Raw genomic sequence first — 20,531 nt, 5'->3', positions numbered from 1 at the left:
TAAATATTGAATACGTCTAGTTTCTAGCTCCCCTCCCACTTACACAGAGTAAACTGAAGACCTAAACACAAACAAATTAGAACATTAGAATAGTGTAGACAAGAACAGGTTATGCAATGTGACAAAGTCGCCAGTCCTATCCATTTAATTCTTCTTAAATAACATCAAGTCCTACTGACTAGCACACTACTTGGCAGCTTATTCCAACTGTCTCTGTGTAAAGAAACCTTCCTAATGTTTGTGCAAAATGTACCCTTAACAAGTTTCTAACTGTGTCCCCGTGTTCTTGATGAACTCATTTTAAAATAACAGTCTTGATCCACTGTACTAATTTCCTTCATTATTTTAAACACTTCAATCATGTCTCCATTGTTACTTTTACTGAGGCCAGCCAATCTTTTCTTATAATAGTGTCTATGTTTTACAAGTACACCTTTTCATACAATGTTTAAATATCTGTCAGATTGTAAGTGCAATTAAAACTTGTGGCTTTCTCTACGTCTGATTTTTGTTTATCTAGATACTAGTCTGGGAAGCTAATGATGACAATTCCTAAGGCATCTGTGACCGACAGCACACAGTAAATCCCAACACACTAATCCTACACTTCATCCTGTAACCTGTGTTCACAGTGGGTAGAATGGGTTGAAATGAAATGAAGGGACACAATGAATTAAGCGGGACAGAATAAAAATAGTAACAGTGAAAACAGCATATTATTTTGTAAAATGTGAAGATATTTTGAAAACTAAGCCCAAGTCATTTGACTAAGAAAATATTGATGTAGAGCTTTGTCTGATTTTCAGTACAAGATTTCGATTAATCATTTATCAGGTATTAGATTATGACAATTTTATTTTCTCCACTTTTGTAATTTTCAGATTTCATATAATCATTATTTGTTGAAAATATTAAATGCATTAATTCGTCACAGAATTTGTTTTTGTAATGTTTTCATTATTGTGTCATCTGCCAGTTTTAAATAGTCATTTTTGTGAATATCTATATGGTAGTTAATCATTTTCAAATTATATATATGAAATAATAACATTGCAGATTCCATTCCCTTTATATTCTAATTCTTTACGGAAATGACTAATGTATAATGCAGTTAGCTTATCATAGAGGTCTTCATTTTAAGTTTCATGCAGCAAAATCATTTTTTAATTTTAAATAGAGCGCATAATTTATCTGGTCTCAAATGCAGCTAGTGAACATCAGCATTATGACTTCTTTAAGGATTTTTATTACAATTAGAATTGTCTGAATTAAATGCACTGTTTTTTAAATGCTGCATTAAATCATGCTTTCTTGTTGAAATAATTATCAAGTAGTATAAGCCCACTTGTTTAATCACATATATCTGACATACAGCTATAAGTAGGCCACTAAAAATGTAGTACATTTTACAAAAATTTATTTTAAAATCTAATTTACCTATTTTAGGATTTTGGGGACCCCACAAAGCAGGGACTATTCTTGAACATGACAGAGGACACTCCTGTGCACATTCACAATCACTCACACAAGGGCAATTTTAGGATATAAGTGGAAAACTGAAATGCCTGGAGAAAAACCCAAGTTCACATAGAGAGCACATGCAGACACTGACCCTCCCAGAATTCAAACCCATTGTCATGTAGCTGTGAGGAAACAGTGCTAAACCCATAGTGTATCATTCTCAAACTCAGTTAAAGGTCATTGGAGCTACAGCTTATGTGAGCATGTTAGGGACTACCCTAGGACCACTTGTATATACTCCAAATAGAGGGGCAATTAAAATCTCTGTCAACCTACTGCATATTTCTAGAGTGCAGGATTCAAACTGAGGCTTCCTCATAATTTCACCATGTTTTCACCAACATGTCACCCTAAACATTTTACAATATTGTAGCAGTCTGGAACCGCTCAGATTCACCCCATCGTAGAGACAGTGATTTGTTTGTTTGGTGGAGACGCCAGGAATGCATCTAGCCTTGGCCTGACTCGCACCATTCACCCACAGAGACACGAATTAACAGTAGAAAAAATAATACTGTCTCTCTATTATACGAAAAAAATCCTGGGACAAGATGAGACTTTTAGCCTTGGACGAGACTTTTTCAGAGAGATACTTTTACATCCCGCAAGATGAGACTTTGTGCCAAGAGATTTAACCACGCCCGGGACAGGAAATAAAAGACAAAGAGTAGATGACAAAGTAGAACATCATAAAGAATTCTAAAACGTTGGTGCAATACACATGCGAGCAGGTTAGAGATAATGAAAGCACTAAAATTCGAAAGCCTCTAAAAATTGATAGTAAAGATCACATTAGCACAAACAAATGGAAATTGTTACTCAGTGAAATAACAGAACAGCGAAAAGAGATCAAATATATTGTTCGGATTTAAACTTTAAGTCAGAGACTTGTAGATCGTCTAATTCGTGTTACCATCAGGGAAAAGTAGTGTTTCTTCCTAATGAAGAGGCATATCCACGATAATTTAAAAGATTTATTATTTGGTGAAAGTGAAATCCACATACGCGAGATTGGTGAGATTTGGTAGCGCTCCCTCCAACGTTGGCAATGGTAAATCCGACACACTACTTGCAAGACAGACAGGCACAAAATAGTCCATATATTCATATAGGCAGTGATCCCAGAAAAAGCGATAGCCCAAGGCAGATAATGCAAATGGTAAAACAGATGGGTGAACACAGACACAAAACAACTGACTTTTTCCTCTTTCTTCTACTTTCCAGCTAGCTTCCTTTTAAAGTTCCCGCCGGACCCTCCTGTCCCCAGCAGCCCCTGTGCCCTCTGCAGACGTCCAATCTGGGCAGTACCCTCGGGGCAACTGGGAAATGGAGTCCTTTAATTAGTAGAGCTGCTACAATATAAATGAAATGTTTTAAAAAATCTGTTTTTGTCCATTATAATTTATAGGAATTAGCAATGCAGAAGCAAGACAGCCTGGTAAAGCCCCAAATTTCAGTGTGAACTGGACAGTTGGTGACCAAGGCCTTGAAATTATTAATGCAACAACTGGAAAAGATGACATGGGTCGTGCATCTCGACTCTGCAAACACGCTCTCTACAGTCGCTGGCTACGCCTACAATCAAAGGTGAGTTTGTCAGCTTAACATTACTATGGATATTTTCGGCTTGATCTCTATACACTAGGATAGGATCGCTTAGACTGCCTAACTCTATGTAATTCATTAAATTAGATTTAACTGCATTTTGATTTTAAATATTATCTTTCCTTTTCAAGTTAAGTGAATTTCTTATATCACCTATATATCTATATCATGTATAGGTAATACAGTGATATGAAATAACAATGCAACTTAAGACAAAACAAAGGCTATACATACATACTGTATACTACATAGAGTGCAATATATACTGTATATATATATATATATATATATATATACATATATATATATATGTATATATATATATATATATATACATATACATACATACATACATACATACATACATACACGGCAGAGGCAGACAGAAAAATATAACAAGCAGGACATAAGGCAATAGAATAAATTAAAGTACAGTAACCAATTTATGTAGTTAAGTTAGGAAAGCAAGAACGGACGAAATACTGTTGAGGAGTCTGTTCCAGAATCTGCCTTCTTCCAAATGGCAGGAGGACAAGCTGTTTGTAGGAGGGGGTAGGAAGGGTCCTCTATGATCTTGGAAGCCCTGTGAATGCAATATTTGTAAAATATAATATATATATATATCTTGGATGGAGGGCACGGTTTCCAATTTGTGCACACTGTCCTCTGCAGGGACTTGTGGCCTATTTCCTCAGCTCGTCAAGACACTCTCTATGAGAACCCTGTAAAAAGAAGTAAGAATGGGATGAGATAGTCCAGCCCTTTTCAGGTGCTGAGGTGCCTTCTTGGCAATGGAGGAGGCATTAAGTCTAAGTGAGGTCATCTGCCAGAGGCACCCCAAGGAACTTTGTACTCCTTACTGTTTCCACTGTGGAGACCAGTGAGGAGTGGGGGCATGGGAAGCTCCAAACTTCCTGAAGTCAACAGCCATCTCCTTTGTTTTGTCTACATTAAGAAATAAACCATGAATGAACTATTGACAGCCCATTCACAGAAGGCACTGATGCTTGCATCAGAAGAAAGAAAACAGTATAAGAAATGCTCATGATTAGGCTGGCTACTCTCTGTGTCTGTTCATTTATTTATTAGGTTTGTAGCGTATTGGTTATTTATTTTCACTGAAAGTTGTGTACAGATGTGTCATAGGATTGTCAGATTAAAACCTGTTAATTGTTGCATAGTTTCTGCCTTGTCTTATTTACTTAAGTTTAAAACAACTCTGGTATCTGTTAACTTGGAACTTTTCCACAGAATGTAAATTTTAAAATAAGGAAATGTTTAATTTGACCGCAGCAATAGAATTTGACAGAATAAGTTCATGTCAAACATTACAAATAGTATGCAAATTAATAATTTAGCATGTTCAGTTTGGATACTGACATAAACAGAAATTTAAACACATTTGCAGCTATTAAAAAGCTGAATGCAAAGCTAAAATGTGTGGGTACTTCTTGACAAGAAGCTATTTTCTTGTGTGATTATTCAGATTTTTGGTAAATAACGACACTTGTACATAAATTATCCAGTGTTAAAGTGTTTTGGGGATGCTACAGGGCATTTAAGGACTGTGTCTTTAAGGTAGGGGTCTCAAACTCTGTTCTTGGAGGGATGTAGTGGCTACGGGTTTTCATTCTAGCCACTTTTTCAGTCAGTAGCAAGTTGCTACTGCTGCTAATAGAACATCCTTTGTTTCTTTGACTGTTACTGACTCACTTTTTAAAATACTGAAATGAGAAGTGTTTCTTCTTTCCTTAACAAGCTGCCAGTTAACAAAACTGACTTAGTTGCTGCAGGCCACAAAGATTTAGATCAGAGTTTCTAAACCTCAGTCCCTGGAGGAATTTGGTGGTTTCAAGTTTTCATTGCAACCAATTTTATAATTAAATATACAGTATTTAAAACAGTATTAATGATACATATTACTTTTTTTAATTATATGGCATGGTAATGCTCATTTTGATATTGTTTTTTCTCTTTTTTCTGGCAACATCATTGAAATGTTGTTTGACCTGGAGCAGTTGAGTACCAATTATTAACTGGCATCTTGCTAAAGAGAAAAGAAGCAATTTAGCATTTGGAATCTTAAAAAATAGCTAAAACTAAGGTAAAAGATGGATATTCAATAACAGCAGCAATTGGGTATTAATTAAAGTGGTTGGAATGAAAACCAGCATCCTCTGCAGATGTTCAGAAAATGAGTCTGAGATCCTTGCTTTAAGATAAACTGACCAGAAATGCAATGCAATATTGCCTGCTGTATGTGCACTTGTAAATTTAGGAGTTAGTTGCTGATATGTTGTAAGAAAAGAGCATGTACGTATGTTTAGTTGGACTATTGTTTTGTCTGTGACACATTTGGTGTTTCAGTTTTGCACACTGCAATACAGATATGTAGTAAACAAGATGTTATACATCAGATATATTCACAAAATATTTTTTTCACGCTTCATGTTATTCTTCAAGCTACCTGCTCTATTCTTTATTCTGTTAAAATCTTTTGAGTTGAAATCCACTGAATTCAGTTAAAAAAAACAATACAGTAATCCCTCACTTATCGCGGGAGATAGGTTCCAAGGCCGACCATGATAACTGAATTTCCGCGAAGTAGGGACACCATATTTATTTAATTATTTAACGTGTATTTGGACGTTTTTAAACCCTCCCTGTATTGTTTACAACCCACCCTTTACTCTATTAATAACAGGGACAACTGCTAAGCAATATGAAATCGGTAGATAAGTTTACACTTACTGTATAGCGAAGTACACGTAGCTATATATGACGTGATGATGGTGATGAATATGCTGCGCAGTAAAAATGATGACGATGAAGGTGATAATCCCCTGAATGCAGTAGCAAGAGCACGTTAATGCTGAATGAGTGAGATGAGACTTCCTGGTTAATGCAGCACTCCGTCGCTGAGCCAATCAGCAGCACACAGGAACTTAACTGCATGCTCTGATTGGGTAGCTTCTCAGCCATCCGCCAATAGCATCTCTTGTATGAAATCAACTGGGCAAACCAACTGAGGAAGCATATACCAGAAGTAAAAAGACCCATTGTCTGCAGAAACCCGCGAAGCAGCGAAAATCCGCGTTATATATTTAGATATGCTTACATATAAAATCCGCGAAGTCGTGAATCCGCGAAAAGTGAACCGCGAAATAGCGAGGGATTACTGTACAATACTACATTTTATCCTGTCCCCTCTTGCAAATTATTTGATAAAATAAGTAAAAAGAAAGTAAAGATCTAAGGCTATGTCCACACTGCTATATTTTCAATTAAAAAAATCTGTTTTTAAACAAAAACATTCTGTGTCCACGCTAGAGTCTTCATGATGTTTACAAAAGCATCTCTGTCCACACTGAAACGCCTGAAAACGCATATGACATAGACGTTCACCTACACTTAATATGTGTGCTTTGGCAGAAAACACCTTGAAAGGACAGCGTAGTAAAAAATTCAGAGCCTCAAGAACATTATATTCCCTTGTGCTTTATGTGTTTTGAAAAGTATTGGCATGCACAGGACTCTGATACTATGTTCATGTCATAGAAAAAGAAATTCTTTAATTAGCTGCAGCAGATTGCCCCGTGTCACATTAATGCACTGATCACAGTTGAAAGTAAGAGTCTTCAGAATTGCCAATGGTAGTTGTGTCATTATATAAAAACACCACAAGTGATATAACAATGCTTGAAGAAAAGTTATCAGCTCCATGTTCATTCACGAGGGGATTCATTATAAGATGTCCAAAATAATCGGAATGCTTCTTGTACCACACAACATTTGTAAAACTAACTCAACAGAGAAAATAAATAAAAGTGTACACGCCTGTGCTTATATCTTTGTTTTACTGTATTGTACTTTCATGTTTCTGTCCTGTGTTCTTGTGGCCTGGATTGTATTCTACACTCATCCACTTCATTAAGGGCCTTGTTATTAATTTTACTGCAGAAAAGGCCCCTACTTATTGAATGGATCAAGTTTAAGTAATAAACATTGATAAGAGGCTGTCAACTGAATCTGATTTTGAAGGACTCTATACAGTTAACACTGTAAGCTAAGGCATTTATCACAAAACTGTAACAACTATTAAATTTACCTTTTGCGCATGTATGCGACATTCAAACTGTACAAAATGCAATTTAGATGCATACAAGTAAGCTACACATCCTGCACCAGGGAAAGTAACTCTTCTGTGCCCGCAATGTTAGAATACGTTTTTCTTCTGTGAAGGGTGACCAATCCAGGAATGAGGTGTTGTAATGAGCAGGATCTAATCGGGGAATAGCCATACTGAAACACAGAGCCACCATTTTTTAAAGGCTCTGGAGAGCGTTTTCCGAAATATTCATTCTTGTTTGTTTATAACACCAAGGTGGTGGGGATGAAAGGTGACAACAAAGACAAATGTCTGTGTTTATTAATGAAAATTTACTAGTGTGGATGCCATCTAAGATCTAAGGCCTGATTTATCTGTGTTTTGAGGGGGGGGGGGGGAAGAAGAGCAGTATCCAAGAAAAGCCTTCATTTTATGATATGCAAACTATAAAACATTTCAGTGCACCCCACTGACTGCCCTTGTACAACATTAACATGACTATGTGACAAACTATCTTAAGAAGCAAACAGTTGTCACAATGAAGTAATTTAGGTAAAAGCAGAAAAAAAAATCAATGCTTGGAAATTGTCTTGGTTGCCAGACTCTAGATTGATTGAACGTGCTGGAAAAAACTAGGGGTTTTCTTTCTAAATATCTAAATAAATTTAATCATGATTACTCTGGGTGTTGCTAATAAGTTGTATGAAATGGTTCCAGCCTTTGTTAAAGCTTTTAGAATCCTGTATCCTATTACTCCCTTTTAACATATTGGTATTCAGTATTTGTCTTGAAATATAAATTACCATTTGTTACGTTCATTGTTTAGTCCAAAGAGACAGTGTTGGCTGCCAACACCCGTCCAACAATGAAATAATGTGAATGGCATGTTGGAAATTGCTCAGAGCTGGCCAAGTAACAGCAGCTCTCCAACCACAGCTTTGTTGAGTCTGGCCAAGGATACCCAAGTGTCTATACCCTGAGAAATTTCAGACACATTCCATGATTGGCCTAACAAACACACTTTTTGGATATGGAATAAAGAAATATGAGGCATGCTGACTGCAATAGGAGAAGTGGAGTTGCAACTTTCTCATAGCAAGGAATGTTTTGTTTTTATGTAATCATGATGACTGAACATTTTATCATTTCCTTTTTGTTTACTTCAATCTTGATAATTACATTTTTTATAAACGTTGGAATTTAGTAATGCACATTTGATGGATTTTCTGGAACATGAACTTGCACTTCCTCAGGTGATATAGCACTGATATCCTATCATGATTTAGTGCCTCAACTATGTAGATTTGTTCCCCTTATTCTGTCATCGTTTGTTCTCGAAAATATCTTGTAGTTATCAGGAGTGTCTTTTTCTTTTTTAAACCCACCATTAAGAAATACCTTGCCCATTTTGCTGTGCACCACTAGAATCCGATTCTTTGGATCACTGTGTTTGTGCTTGCTGCTTGCATCTATCCAAGTGTCCTTACGGACAAGTAATAAGGACCAAAAGTCAGGAATGTACAGTAAATTAAACGCCTTGCCTGATGCCGAATGTTCTGAAATGAGGAGGTATTGAGAATAAGATGAGAACAGACCGTAGAATGTTGAAGTAGTGTGATTCGTCACTTGTGAAATACACTGTCACCTTAGCTCATTGGTAGCATTAGCACTGACAGATACCATAGCACAGCAAAAACTCCTTTCTGTGCATGTGATACCTCTGCAAATATTGCATATTCTCTGTCAGGCTTGTCCTGTTCATATTTTAACTGAATGAGTGACTATCAGAACAAAGACTAAGATGGTAAGGTCTTGATGCAGAGGCCAGCATAGGTGGTGATGATAATGACAACATGTAGAGCTCAGAAATTCTTAAGCCAACAGATTATACAGTACTAAGGCACTTCTCACTAAGTTCAAATGGAATATGGATATGAGTATTCCATAGCACAACTAAAAAAAACTGTGTTGGTGAATGTACTGTAAATGCAGTCAAGCTGATTAGCTCAAAGGTGTTTTCATCTACTAAAAATGTTCCCTTTTAATGTAAATTGCTTGAGGAAGTACGTATTTAGTCTGTGTGTTCTTAGAAGCTCAAAGATTACACAGGTGAAAAAAGTGCCTAATGAGGACATATTTTTTGTGCAACTGGCCTCCACTGGTTAGTCATTAAAGTAACTGTGGATAAAAACTCCAGGGTTCTGTAACATGATAAATGGCAGGCCAAAACATGTGGCAACAAAGTCTATGAACTGGGAGATACAGTTCGGTCCATAAATATTTGGACAGAGACAACTTTTTTCTAATTTTGGTTCTGTACATTACCACAATGAATTTTAAATGAAACAACTCAGATGCAGTTGAAGTGCAGACTTTCAGCTTTAATTCATTGGGGTGAACAAAACAATTGCATAAAAATGTGAGGCAACTAAAGCATTTTTTTAACACAATCCCTTCATTTCAGGGACTCAAAAGTAATTGGACAATTGACTCAAAGGCTATTTCATGGGCAGATGTGGGCAAGTCCGTCGTTATGTCATTATCAATTAAGCAGATAAAAGGCCTGGAGTTGATTTGAGGTGTGGTACTTGCATGAGGAAGATTTTGCTGTGAACAGACAACATGCGGTCAAAGGAGTTCTCCATGCAGGTGAAAGAAGCCATCCTTAAGCAGTGAAAACAGAAAAAACCCATCCAAGAAATTGCTACAATATTACGAGTGGCAAAATCTACAGTTTGGTACATCCTTAGAAAGAAAGCAAGCACTGGTGAACTCAGCAACGCAAAAAGACCTGGACGTCCACAGAAGACAACAGTGGTGGATGATCGCAGAATCATATCCATGGTGAAGAGAAACCCCTTCACAACAGCCAACCAAGTGAACAACACTCTCCAGGGGGTAGGTGTATCGATATCTAAGTCTACCATAAAGAGAAGACTGCATGAAAGTAAATACAGAGGGTGCACTTCAAGGTGCAAGCCACTCATAAGCCTCAAGAATAGAAAGGCTAGATTGGACTTTGCTAAAGAACATCTAAAAAAGCCAGCACAGTTCTGGAAAAACATTCTTTGGACAGATGAAACCAAGATCAACCTCTACCAGAATGATGGCAAGAAAAAAGTATGGAGAAGGCATGGAACAGCTCATTATCCAAAGCATACCACATCATCTGTAAAACACGGTGGAGGCAGTGTGATGGCTTGGGCGTGCATGGCTGCCAGTGGCACTGGGACATTAGTGTTTATTGATGATGTGACACAGGACAGAAGCAGCCAAATGAATTCTGAGGTGTTCAGAGACATACTATCTGCTCAAATCCAGCTAAATGCAGTCAAATTGATTGGGCTTTGTTTCATGATACAGATGGACAATGACCCAAAACATACAGCCAAAGCAACCCAGGAGTTTATTAAAGCAAAGAAGTGGAAAATTCTTGAATGGCCAAGTCAGTCACCTGATCTTAACCCAATTGAGCATGCATTTCACTTGTTGAAGACTAAACTTCAGACAGAAAGGCCCACAAACAAACAGCAAATGAAAGCCGCTGCAGTAAAGGCCTGGCAGAGCATTAAAAAGGAGGAAACCCAGCATCTGGTTATATCCATGAGTTCAAGACTTCAGGCTGTCATTGCCAGCAAAGGGTTTTCAACCAAGTATTAGAAATGAACATTTTATTTCCAGTTATTTAATTTGTCCAATTACTTTTGAGCCCCTGAAATGAAGGGATTGTGTTCAAAAAATGCTTTAGTTGCCTCACATTTTTATGCAATCGTTTTGTTCACCCCACTGAATTCAACTGCATCAGAGTTGTTTCATGTAAAATTCATTGTGATAATGTACAGAACCAAAATTAGAAAAAAGTTGTCTCTGTCCAAATATTTATGGACCTAACTGTAAGAGTGATTTTAAACTAAAAATAAACCAGGGATCCAAAAGCCACAGAGTCAGAGACCAATATTCAAACCAACAATCAATGTCAAAAAGAAACATAAGAAAAGCCAATGTATTTAAAAATGTAAAGATATTTTTTTAACAATAACCAGCACACAAATGTTTTTAAGACAATCCTGGAACTTGGGCACTGTCTCTATCTTAAATAGGATATGGCCCATGAGATCATAACCATGACAACGTCTGGTCACAGGCTAAAAACAGCCTAAATAACTTTGAACAATATGCCCATAGCCTTAAAATAATTCACAAAATAGCTGCATCTATAAATAACATTTTAAAAAATAAGCAAAACTATGATTTAGAAAGCTGTTTTATCTTGGTAGAGTAATATATTGCTCTACTTTCCCCTTTTGTATTATTAATATGTAGCATTTGTCAGAATGCCTCAGATCTCACAGACTTACCACTGTTTATAAGGTGTTGTACCATATAACTTCTCCCCACCTTCCCTCCTACATCTATAACCTCAGGCAATTAGGTGTAGTAAAAGACAAGCAGAAGTTAAGTTACAATTTAAACAATGTATTATTGGTAATATTCATAAATAATAATAATATGCAAAGTACATTTGAATATTGGCAATAATACAACCTGATAAATTGGTGATGTGTAGTTCAGGCGGCACACAGACTTGTTAGTTACTTAAAATGTCTCTAGTTAAGGCATCATTTTGTGGTCAGCTTTCTTCAGAACGGAACACATGCCTGTCTCAATATGGCTGCCGAGCTGTGCTCTTCATTGTGTTGTCCTTTTCAGTTCATGCATCAGTTTGGTGAGAGTGAGGGAGTGAGCAAATTTATAGATATTACATTGCTTTGCCTAAGTTACAAATAAAGACATACAGAATATTTACCAACTTGTATGCAAAATTGCACATCACAACAAAAGCCAAACTGTGCAGGAGGCAGCAAAAATACACTCTTCTGTGCAAGTGCCACAATACGTACCTACAGTACCCACCATGATGTTTGAGACAAAGACACTTTTTTTTTTTTTTTTTTTAGCGCTCTGTTCCACAGTTTCAAATTATAAATCAAACAATTCAGTTGTGATTAAAGTGTACAGTGCAGAATTTCATTTAAGGGTACTAGCATACATATCAGTCACACCATGTAGAGATGACAGCACTTTTTCATGGTCCCCCCGTTTCAGGGCATCACCCCTAGGTCCTAGGTCACCATCCCAATCTGTTAGTTACCATTGTTCAACACGAGGGCAAGAGCAGTGCCAATGAAAGTCAAAGAAACCATTATGAGGCTGACAAACAAGAATAAAACCATTAGAAACATCAGCAAAAACCTTAGGATCATCTAAATCAACTGTCTGAAATATTGTTAAAAAGAAAGAATGCACTGGCAATTGCAAAGGGACTGGTAGGCCAATGAAGACATTCACTGCTTATGACAGAAGAATTATGGTAAAGGAATAGCCCCAAAATGCTTGTCCAACTGATCAGAGACAGTGTTCAGGTGGCTGATGTGCATGTGTCAAAGACTATGTCTTCAGAAGACTTCATGAACAGAAATACAGCAGCCACCCTGCTAGATGCTATATCCTAAGTACAGGGTCACGGGGTCTGCTGGAGCCAATCCCAGCCAACAAAGGGCACAAGGCAGGAAACAAACCCCGGGCAGGGCGCCAGCCTACCACAGGACACATACACACACACACCAAGCACACACTAGGGAAAATTTAGGATTGCCAATGCACCTAACCTGCATGTCTTTGGACTGCGGGAGGAAACCGGAGCACCTGGAGGAAATCCACACAGACAAAGGAAGAACATGCAAACTCCATGCATGGAGGACCCGGGAAATGAACCCAGGTCTCCTTACTGTGAGGCAGCAGCGCTCCCACTGCGCCACCGTGCCGCCCTATATAGCATATGCTCTATGAATAAATTAACTAATTTGAAAATGTCTCCTTTTTCTGGATATTTGCCTGCCTATCAGTGGCATTGTGTTTGTAGCTAGAGGTAGTCCACTTGGCATCAGTGTAGAAACCTAAAATCACTTTAGCATGCCATTTAACAGATGCAAGGTTCAGCTCAAGCTGGTGGGTTTTCTCAATTGTAAAGAGATTTCTTATATTTAGTGAGTCCTCACACCCGTTTCAGTAGGGCAAAGATGCAGTGAGAGAAATATACAGTATATAAACATAACAAAGCCACAGGAGCAAAAGAATTGTCTGGTGGCCTAAGCTTGAGCAGTCCTTCTCCAATTAATTGTCTGAGGGCCAGTTAGTGCAACACCTGTAAGGTTCATCTATGCTGGGTAAAAACTCATTTACAGGTCAGTAAATCTGACTTTTCTGGGAGTTACCTCTTAAATCGTATAAGTAGATATATTTGTGGATTATATTAATAAATTGAAAGATTTGATCAAAAAGGGCGGCACGGTGGCGCAGTGGGTAGCGCTGCTGCCTCGCAGTTGGGAGACCTGGGGACCCGGGTTCGCTTCTCGGGTCCTCCCTGCGTGGAGTTTGCATGTTCTCCCCGTGTCTGCGTGGGTTTCCTCCGGGCGCTCCGGTTTCCTCCCACAGTCCAAAGACATGCAGGTTAGGTGGATTGGCGATTCTAAATTGGCCCTAGTGTGTGCTTGGTGTGTGGGTGTGTTTGTGTGTGTCCTGCGGTGGGTTGGCACCCTGCGCAGGATTGGTTCCTGCCTTGTGCCCTGTGTTGGCTGGGATTGGCTCCGGCAGACCCCCGTGACCCTGTAGTTAGGATTCAGCGGGTTGGAAAATGGATGGATGGATGGATTTGATCAAAAAGTTATGTTTCCATTGTCTGTTTAATTCCACTGAACTGAATTGTTGGAATGAAGCTCACGTTTGTCTTTCATCTTTCATGATTTATTACTCTGCTCTTTGGTATATTTCCTCCATAGCACTTTGATACCTTCAATCTGATCCATAGCCCTTTACAGCCATTATGGTTACATGGCAGTTAGCATTTCATTGTTTTTATCTTTCAGACTGTGTAGGGCTGTTCTCTGTGGGCAGTCTGCATTTCTCTTGGTGATCATCCCCCTTTTCTCCATTGCCACTCAGAAGCCATCAAGCCATCTCCTCCAGGCACAGACAGATTTGGTTTTCAACGTGGGTGCAAAAGTACATGCAAAACATACAGTACAGTTGCCACAACACAGCATATGATCTTTATAATTTAAAAAATGCTTGTACAAAAGGTTTTTTGCAAATCATTTTATAGGAACTTAAAAGTGAGATGTATGTTTAATGTTTTAAAAATCATTCACATACCATTGTCTGTTTATCCTGTTCAGAAAGCACACCTCTTCCTGGAGATGATTAATGAGTTGATGTCAAAATAGAGATATTATGGGAATTCTTTTGAAACTTTTAAATGCTGAAGTGCACCTTATTTGTTTTGTAATGTTACTCTACCTCCTTGCATTTTTCTTTCTTTTAGCTGGCATCCAGTCTCCGAATCAAGCTTATAAAGCCCAACTTGTACCATGAAGTGAAGCAGGCTGCCACAGAGTACCAGTCAGCAAAGCAAGCGCTCTTCAAGGCGTTCCAGAAAGCAGGGCTTGGCGCCTGGGTGAAGAAGCCAATAGAACAAGATCAGTTCTCCCTGACCCCATGAGACAAGGAGCCTGGACTGAGTCACTCGGTTCATACATTACAAACAAAAATACCAGCTACTAAGACTTTGCATTTGTTCTATTTATTGTAAGTTAGTGTTGAGGCTTTACTTGCCACCTACTCTCACTCTCTCTCTCTGTTTTGTTCTTCCTTTTTGGGGGGGTTTGGGAGCATGGTTTAATTTTTAATTTTCTGATGCCTTTATTTTACCTTACATGTTTATGACATGAAGTCTGGCTGTTTTAAACTGGAATTTTTTTAAGATGTATAGTAACATTTTATAATAAAGAAAGAGGTTTAATTAAAAAAAATGAAATTTTGCCAACAGAACACATTAATGCCAAATAGGAATAGAAGTGTTGTGTTCTTAGCTAGTTTTTAGTTTTCTATTAATTTTATCTGTGTTATGAAAAGACCTTGTTTTTCTTGGTGAATTAGTGTGCATTCTGATTTTAGAAGAGCTTCATAGTCATGTCTTTCACTATGGAAGCAACAAAATATTGTCTGCCTTAGACTACTGGGTTGCTACATGTATTTGATAAGACCCTTTTTGCAATCAGGAAGCTTCAGATTTGTCTTTTATTTCAATGTAAAGAATATGGGAATGAGTAGTTTGCTACTCTGTTATGAATGAAATGTACAGCTTGAATTGAAAGTACCTGTAGGTTCTGCTTTTTGTCTCCTTTCTGTATGTTAAAAACATTGTCCCGGTCAAATATGCATGGGGTTACATAACTAGTTTTTGACTGGTCATGTTTTGACAACTTTGGTGTACTCGACCACCACTAAGACACACGCACAAAGGAGGTATTGTTGTCATGATTGTAGGTGTAAGCATGTAATCTGTCTCTTCAACAGAAGAAATAAATGCATCAAAGATGTCTTCAGTTGTACCTCTTATGTGGACTACAGTTTAGACGTCCAACTTCATTCAGCCGTTTGCATGCCAAAACTGGAATTATTTCATGTCTTAGAATCACTGTTGGTCTGTTTAAATTTAAACCTCTGGCCGTTTATTGCTTACCTTTTCACCATTTTAGGTCATTCACTGCATTTCAACTGATGAAATTTGAAGAAAAATTGGAAAAACTGGTCTTCTAAAACTTTTCACCAGTGTAGATGACCATAGTTAAACAAAAAATGAAAGGCATACAGAAAATAGCAGAACAGTGTTTTGAATTGAGCGATGAACTTAGATTGATCTGTTGTGATGTACAGCAAACAAAATGGCAAACAAGGGGTGAACAGACTGAAGCCAGACCAGAACTTCACTAAGCCTGCCTCCATTATAGACCTTACCCCAAGCACCCTGGACTCCAAACTGAAAAGTCAGGCTTCAAGGTATGCACAGGCCCAAAATAGGCCTGACTTTTAAAAGTTAAAAATGCTTTAGATTCAAAATAAGCAGTGAAAAACAGGCACGAATAAATACGTAAAGCAGAAAAAAAGGACAAAGAAAACACCTCTAAAAGGCAACCCACTGCAATCAAATCTAAATACGACAACCAAAGCCAAGAATCCAATCAGCAGAAGCAAAATTCATCAACCAGGAATCAAAATGAAACTTATATGAGGCTTGATCGCTACTCCTCAACATCTCAGTGAACTTCTGAGAGACCAACGTCACAACCTGAATTAAAGAGGAGGAGGGCAGCCCCTCAGCAGTGACATAATGGGGGCAACACCTCTAGGCATTACACCAACAGAATACAAGAAACAGCATACATTTACAGCACATAAATATAAAACAATAAATAAACATAATGATATTAACAAAAATTACATAATAAAAACAAAACACATGACAAATAATGCATGAAAAGCAACCAAAATATTCAAAAACAAACATAAGCCAGGGAACAAATTATGTCTAAAACAAATATGGTAGCTCTGTTTCTGTAACTGTTACACAAGTTCATACAGTGTGGACAATTGTTACTGTAATGTACTGTGTTATATTTACTCTATAGTTGTTTACATTTCTACTTGCAGATTTATGATGTTTTCGGCTGTTAAATTTAAAATGATATAGTCACTTTTAGTTCAGATGGTCTTCTGCTTCAAAGATAATTTGGATTCACTAAATTAAGCATTAAAATGTTTTGTTTGATGTCCAGAGAGATCCAATTAATATGTTCTTCAGTAAAAGCTTTCAGACATGTCCACTGTTAGGAAGAGGCACTCTCCTGTTTTCTCTGGCAGGTGTCCTCCAGATGTCACAACATGCTCAGACTGTGGATATTGCAGAAGGAGGACAAATTCATATTTGTGCTGCGGATTTCAATTGGGCTGACACGGTGACTTTTACTGGGCCATGAAAGAACATTCACTTTCTTAAAACGGTTATCCACAGCAATTGCAGGTTCCTTTTTGACACTTTGCTGCTTTAGTGGGCCATGCATGCTGTCTATTTACATTATTTCTGTACTGTTACAGTTTTTGTTCAGTCAAGTACTTACATTTTGGTATGCGTGTTATGAAATGTTCACAAAAAAAGTTGATGACCATTATTTAGAAAGCGAATGACGTGTTGCTTTCTGTATTTAATTCAATTCTGCCCCCATCTGAACCTCACTACCTGAATCCTCTGCTACTTGGGGTTTGATCGTTAGTCTCTCATGAGGTAACATTTTTATTCAAGTGAATGTTAGTAGTAGACAGGCAGAAAGAAGGAAGCAGAAATTATACAAACTGCTGCTGTCAAATATTTGATTGCTTCTTGAGGAAATGCCTAAACTGCTAGCATTACCACACAACTTCCTGCAATTTGTTTGCTTTTGTAACAATCCCATACATGTTTACTTCTGATTTGAATTAAGATACCTTGCCTATAATTACCAGGGTTGGCACCATTTTCTTTTTCATATAACGGTACACCCTTTAGGAAATGTAATTAGCTCATTATGGCGATGGTAATACTTTGTATATTTAATAGTTTCTTGGAGAATTCGGAGGTGACGTTTGCCCAATCCTTGTAGCACATTGTTCTTTATAAATGAGATTTGAATGTTCCTATTTCTATATTACTGAGCCCTGAATAGGTGATTTATGATTTCTTTGTCTACTTAATTTATTTACCCTTATGATGTTGTTCTTACAGTTCACTTTCTCCTCCCTCTCAGGTGATACCTTTTAAAAATTCTGATGTGTAATGATGAATGTAAACTTTAAATAGAACAAACTAAAGCAGACAGAAATACGGTAAGTGAAGAAATGCAAGGTTGGATGTCCACGGGCTACCAAGTCACAAATGAATTTGATTTTATCCTTAATCTTTGGATCACACTTTCGCTAGATTTGGTATATTTACACCAGCCATATTCTCAACTCATCCCTTATAATTCACAGTGCCAGAATGCCAGTCTATTCTGCCTACACACTGGGCACAAGGCTGCTGCCAGTCCTAGATGACTCTTCTGTCCACTGCAGGGCACCCTCACTTATACTCTAGCAGTTTAGGACCCCTGGAGGAATCCTGAAGGTGTGTGACGGCATCCTGTCACCCTTTTCATGCAGCTTGCTAGGAGAAAAATCATGTGTTGTGAACTCTTGTTTGTTTTATGTGCATCATTTAGATAGTTAGAGTTTTATAACTTTGCAATTAATTAACAGAGAGCTTTTGCCAAATAGCTGCAGAGCGTTCTGTGCATCCATAATAGAACAGCAGCATACATATGGGAGCATTGTTTCTTTTTATTCATTTTACTCTGCATTTTGAAATCTCAGTAGATGCAGTATAATGGCAATACATTATTCATGATTTCTCAAAGTGCACACCCCTGATCAGAGCTGCTTGCAGCATATTAGTTTATTCTTGAAACACTCCAATGTAACTTTGCTCCGACATGTTGGTTAATTGTCCTACTGAAATGTCAGGTTTTGCCCCAGGCTTGGTTTTTAGTGGCTTGAGAAAAATTTTTCTTGAAGGATCAGCTTTTCTTTATGTATATTGTACCCAGCCCCTGCTCTCTATAGCACAATATTACAAACTGTGAGAATGCTGTTCCATGGAGTACTGCTAAAGTGAAAACTGTTTTGTTATGAATGAAATGTCAACTCTGTATTTTTATGCATCTCTAGTTATTGATATTAATTTATGACAATATTTTTTTAAAAACACAGTGATGGAGCCTGTTATAAAAGATGCAAAATCCTCCCCGGCACACAGCTTCTAGTGCTGTCTCCCAGGCTGAAGGAATATTCCTTTAACTCGACTAAGTGTGTTGCTTTGACATTCTGTAGAACTGACGGCTGATCAAAAGCATTAGGTGCTGCTCACCTCTTAAACAGGGCTTGTTGGTGTAGTACAAACCCCTTTAACCCCATTATTGTCTCCTACCTTGTGCACAAAAACTACCAAGGTAAAATGGAGATGTATAAAATTATTTTACTTGAGCTCATTGTACTATATAAATGAATCAGCCTCTAAAGGTTAAATTATTTGTATGGTGCAAGTTGGTGTCTTAGTAGAGCAATTAATTTTGCAGATAGAAAACTTGTTTCATTAGAGAGGAGAGGGAGAGGTTAGAACATGCGCTGATACAGCGCATTGCTGCACCCACCACATGGCAAACCACCTCAGAATCCCAGATTAGGACCCGAGTTCAGCCATGCAATGGGTGACACCTCAGCACCACGCTAGTTCAGATGGAGTGTAGCAGTGTGAGTTTTTTTATGGTGGCTGGAGTGCCAAATCTGTGCCACCAACCCCCAGGTTTTTCCCTGCAGGTTGGAGGGCCTGCATGCAGGGCTGGATGCAGATTAACATCATACCCAGGACTGAGCAGTTGCAGGTTAAGCATCTTGCTCAAGGGCCCAACGAAGTAGAGTCACTTTTGGCGTTTACGGGATTTGAACCGATTGCCAGTGCAGATCCCTAGCCTCAGAGCCACCACTCCACACTATGTTTCATTAGTATTTGCTTAAATTCCAACTTGCTCAGCCAAGTGTGAAACAAGTCTCCAATTCTAAAGAATCTTTCCAGCTTCAGGCCGTCTACACACTACTGGCTTCCTGGGGCTACAAACCCAACCACTGTGCCAGTAGAGAAATAAAAGTCTCAATAAAGGGCGGGATGAACTATAGGAGTAATGTGAAGTACAAAACAGACAAAAGAGAGAATAGCAGCAAACCTGAACTACAGTGGGGCAAAAAAGTATTTAGTCAGCCACCAATTGTGCAAGTTCTCCCACTTAAAAAGATGAGAGAGGCCTGTAATTTTCATCATAGGTATACCTCAACTATGAGAGACAAAATGGGAAAAAAAAAAAATCCAGAAAATCACATTGTCTGATTTTTGAAGAATTTATTTGCAAATTATGGTGGAAAAAAAGTATTTGGTCAATAACAAAAGTTCATCTCAATACTTTGTTATATACCCTTTGTTGGCAATGACAGAGGTCAAACGTTTTCTGTAAGTCTTCACAAGGTTTTCACACACTGTTGCTGATATTTTGGCCCATTCCTCCATGCAGATCTCCTCTAGAGCAGTGATGTTTTGGGGCTGTCGCTGGGCAACACGGACTTTCAACTCCCTCCAAAGATTTTCTATGGGGTTGAGATGTGGAGACTGGCTAGGCCACTCCAGGACCTTGAAATGCTTCTTACGAAGCCACTCCTTCGTTACCCGGGCAGTGTGTTTGGGATCATTGTCATGCTGAAAGACCCAGCCACGTTTCATCTTCAATGCCCTTGCTGATGGAAGGAGGTTTTCACTCAAAATCTGACGATACATGGCCCC

The 20,531-nt window shown here is 38.1% G+C and overlaps 1 protein-coding gene across 6 annotated transcripts in view; it reads left to right on the top strand.

Annotated features, from left to right (window-relative positions):
- adarb1b (adenosine deaminase RNA specific B1b) overlaps window positions 1-15,672 on the top strand; it is a 362,641-nt gene extending 346,969 nt beyond the window's left edge. For all 6 annotated transcript variants that reach the window (XM_051931060.1, XM_028807309.2, XM_028807313.2 and 3 more), the window contains 2 exons: window positions 2,930-3,108; window positions 14,616-15,672. In XM_051931060.1, the coding sequence (XP_051787020.1) occupies window positions 2,930-3,108; window positions 14,616-14,792 (356 nt within the window). In that variant the 3' untranslated portion in view covers window positions 14,793-15,672. The remainder of the gene's footprint in view (window positions 1-2,929; window positions 3,109-14,615) is intronic.
- Window positions 15,673-20,531: the final 4,859 nt, after the last annotated feature.

The sequence above is a fragment of the Erpetoichthys calabaricus genome, chromosome 8 (assembly GCF_900747795.2).
Source record: "Erpetoichthys calabaricus chromosome 8, fErpCal1.3, whole genome shotgun sequence".
In the NCBI taxonomy this organism is placed as follows: domain Eukaryota; kingdom Metazoa; phylum Chordata; class Cladistia; order Polypteriformes; family Polypteridae; genus Erpetoichthys; species Erpetoichthys calabaricus.
Note: the sequence above shows the minus strand (reverse complement) of the source record. Positions and strands in the feature narration are given on the sequence as shown.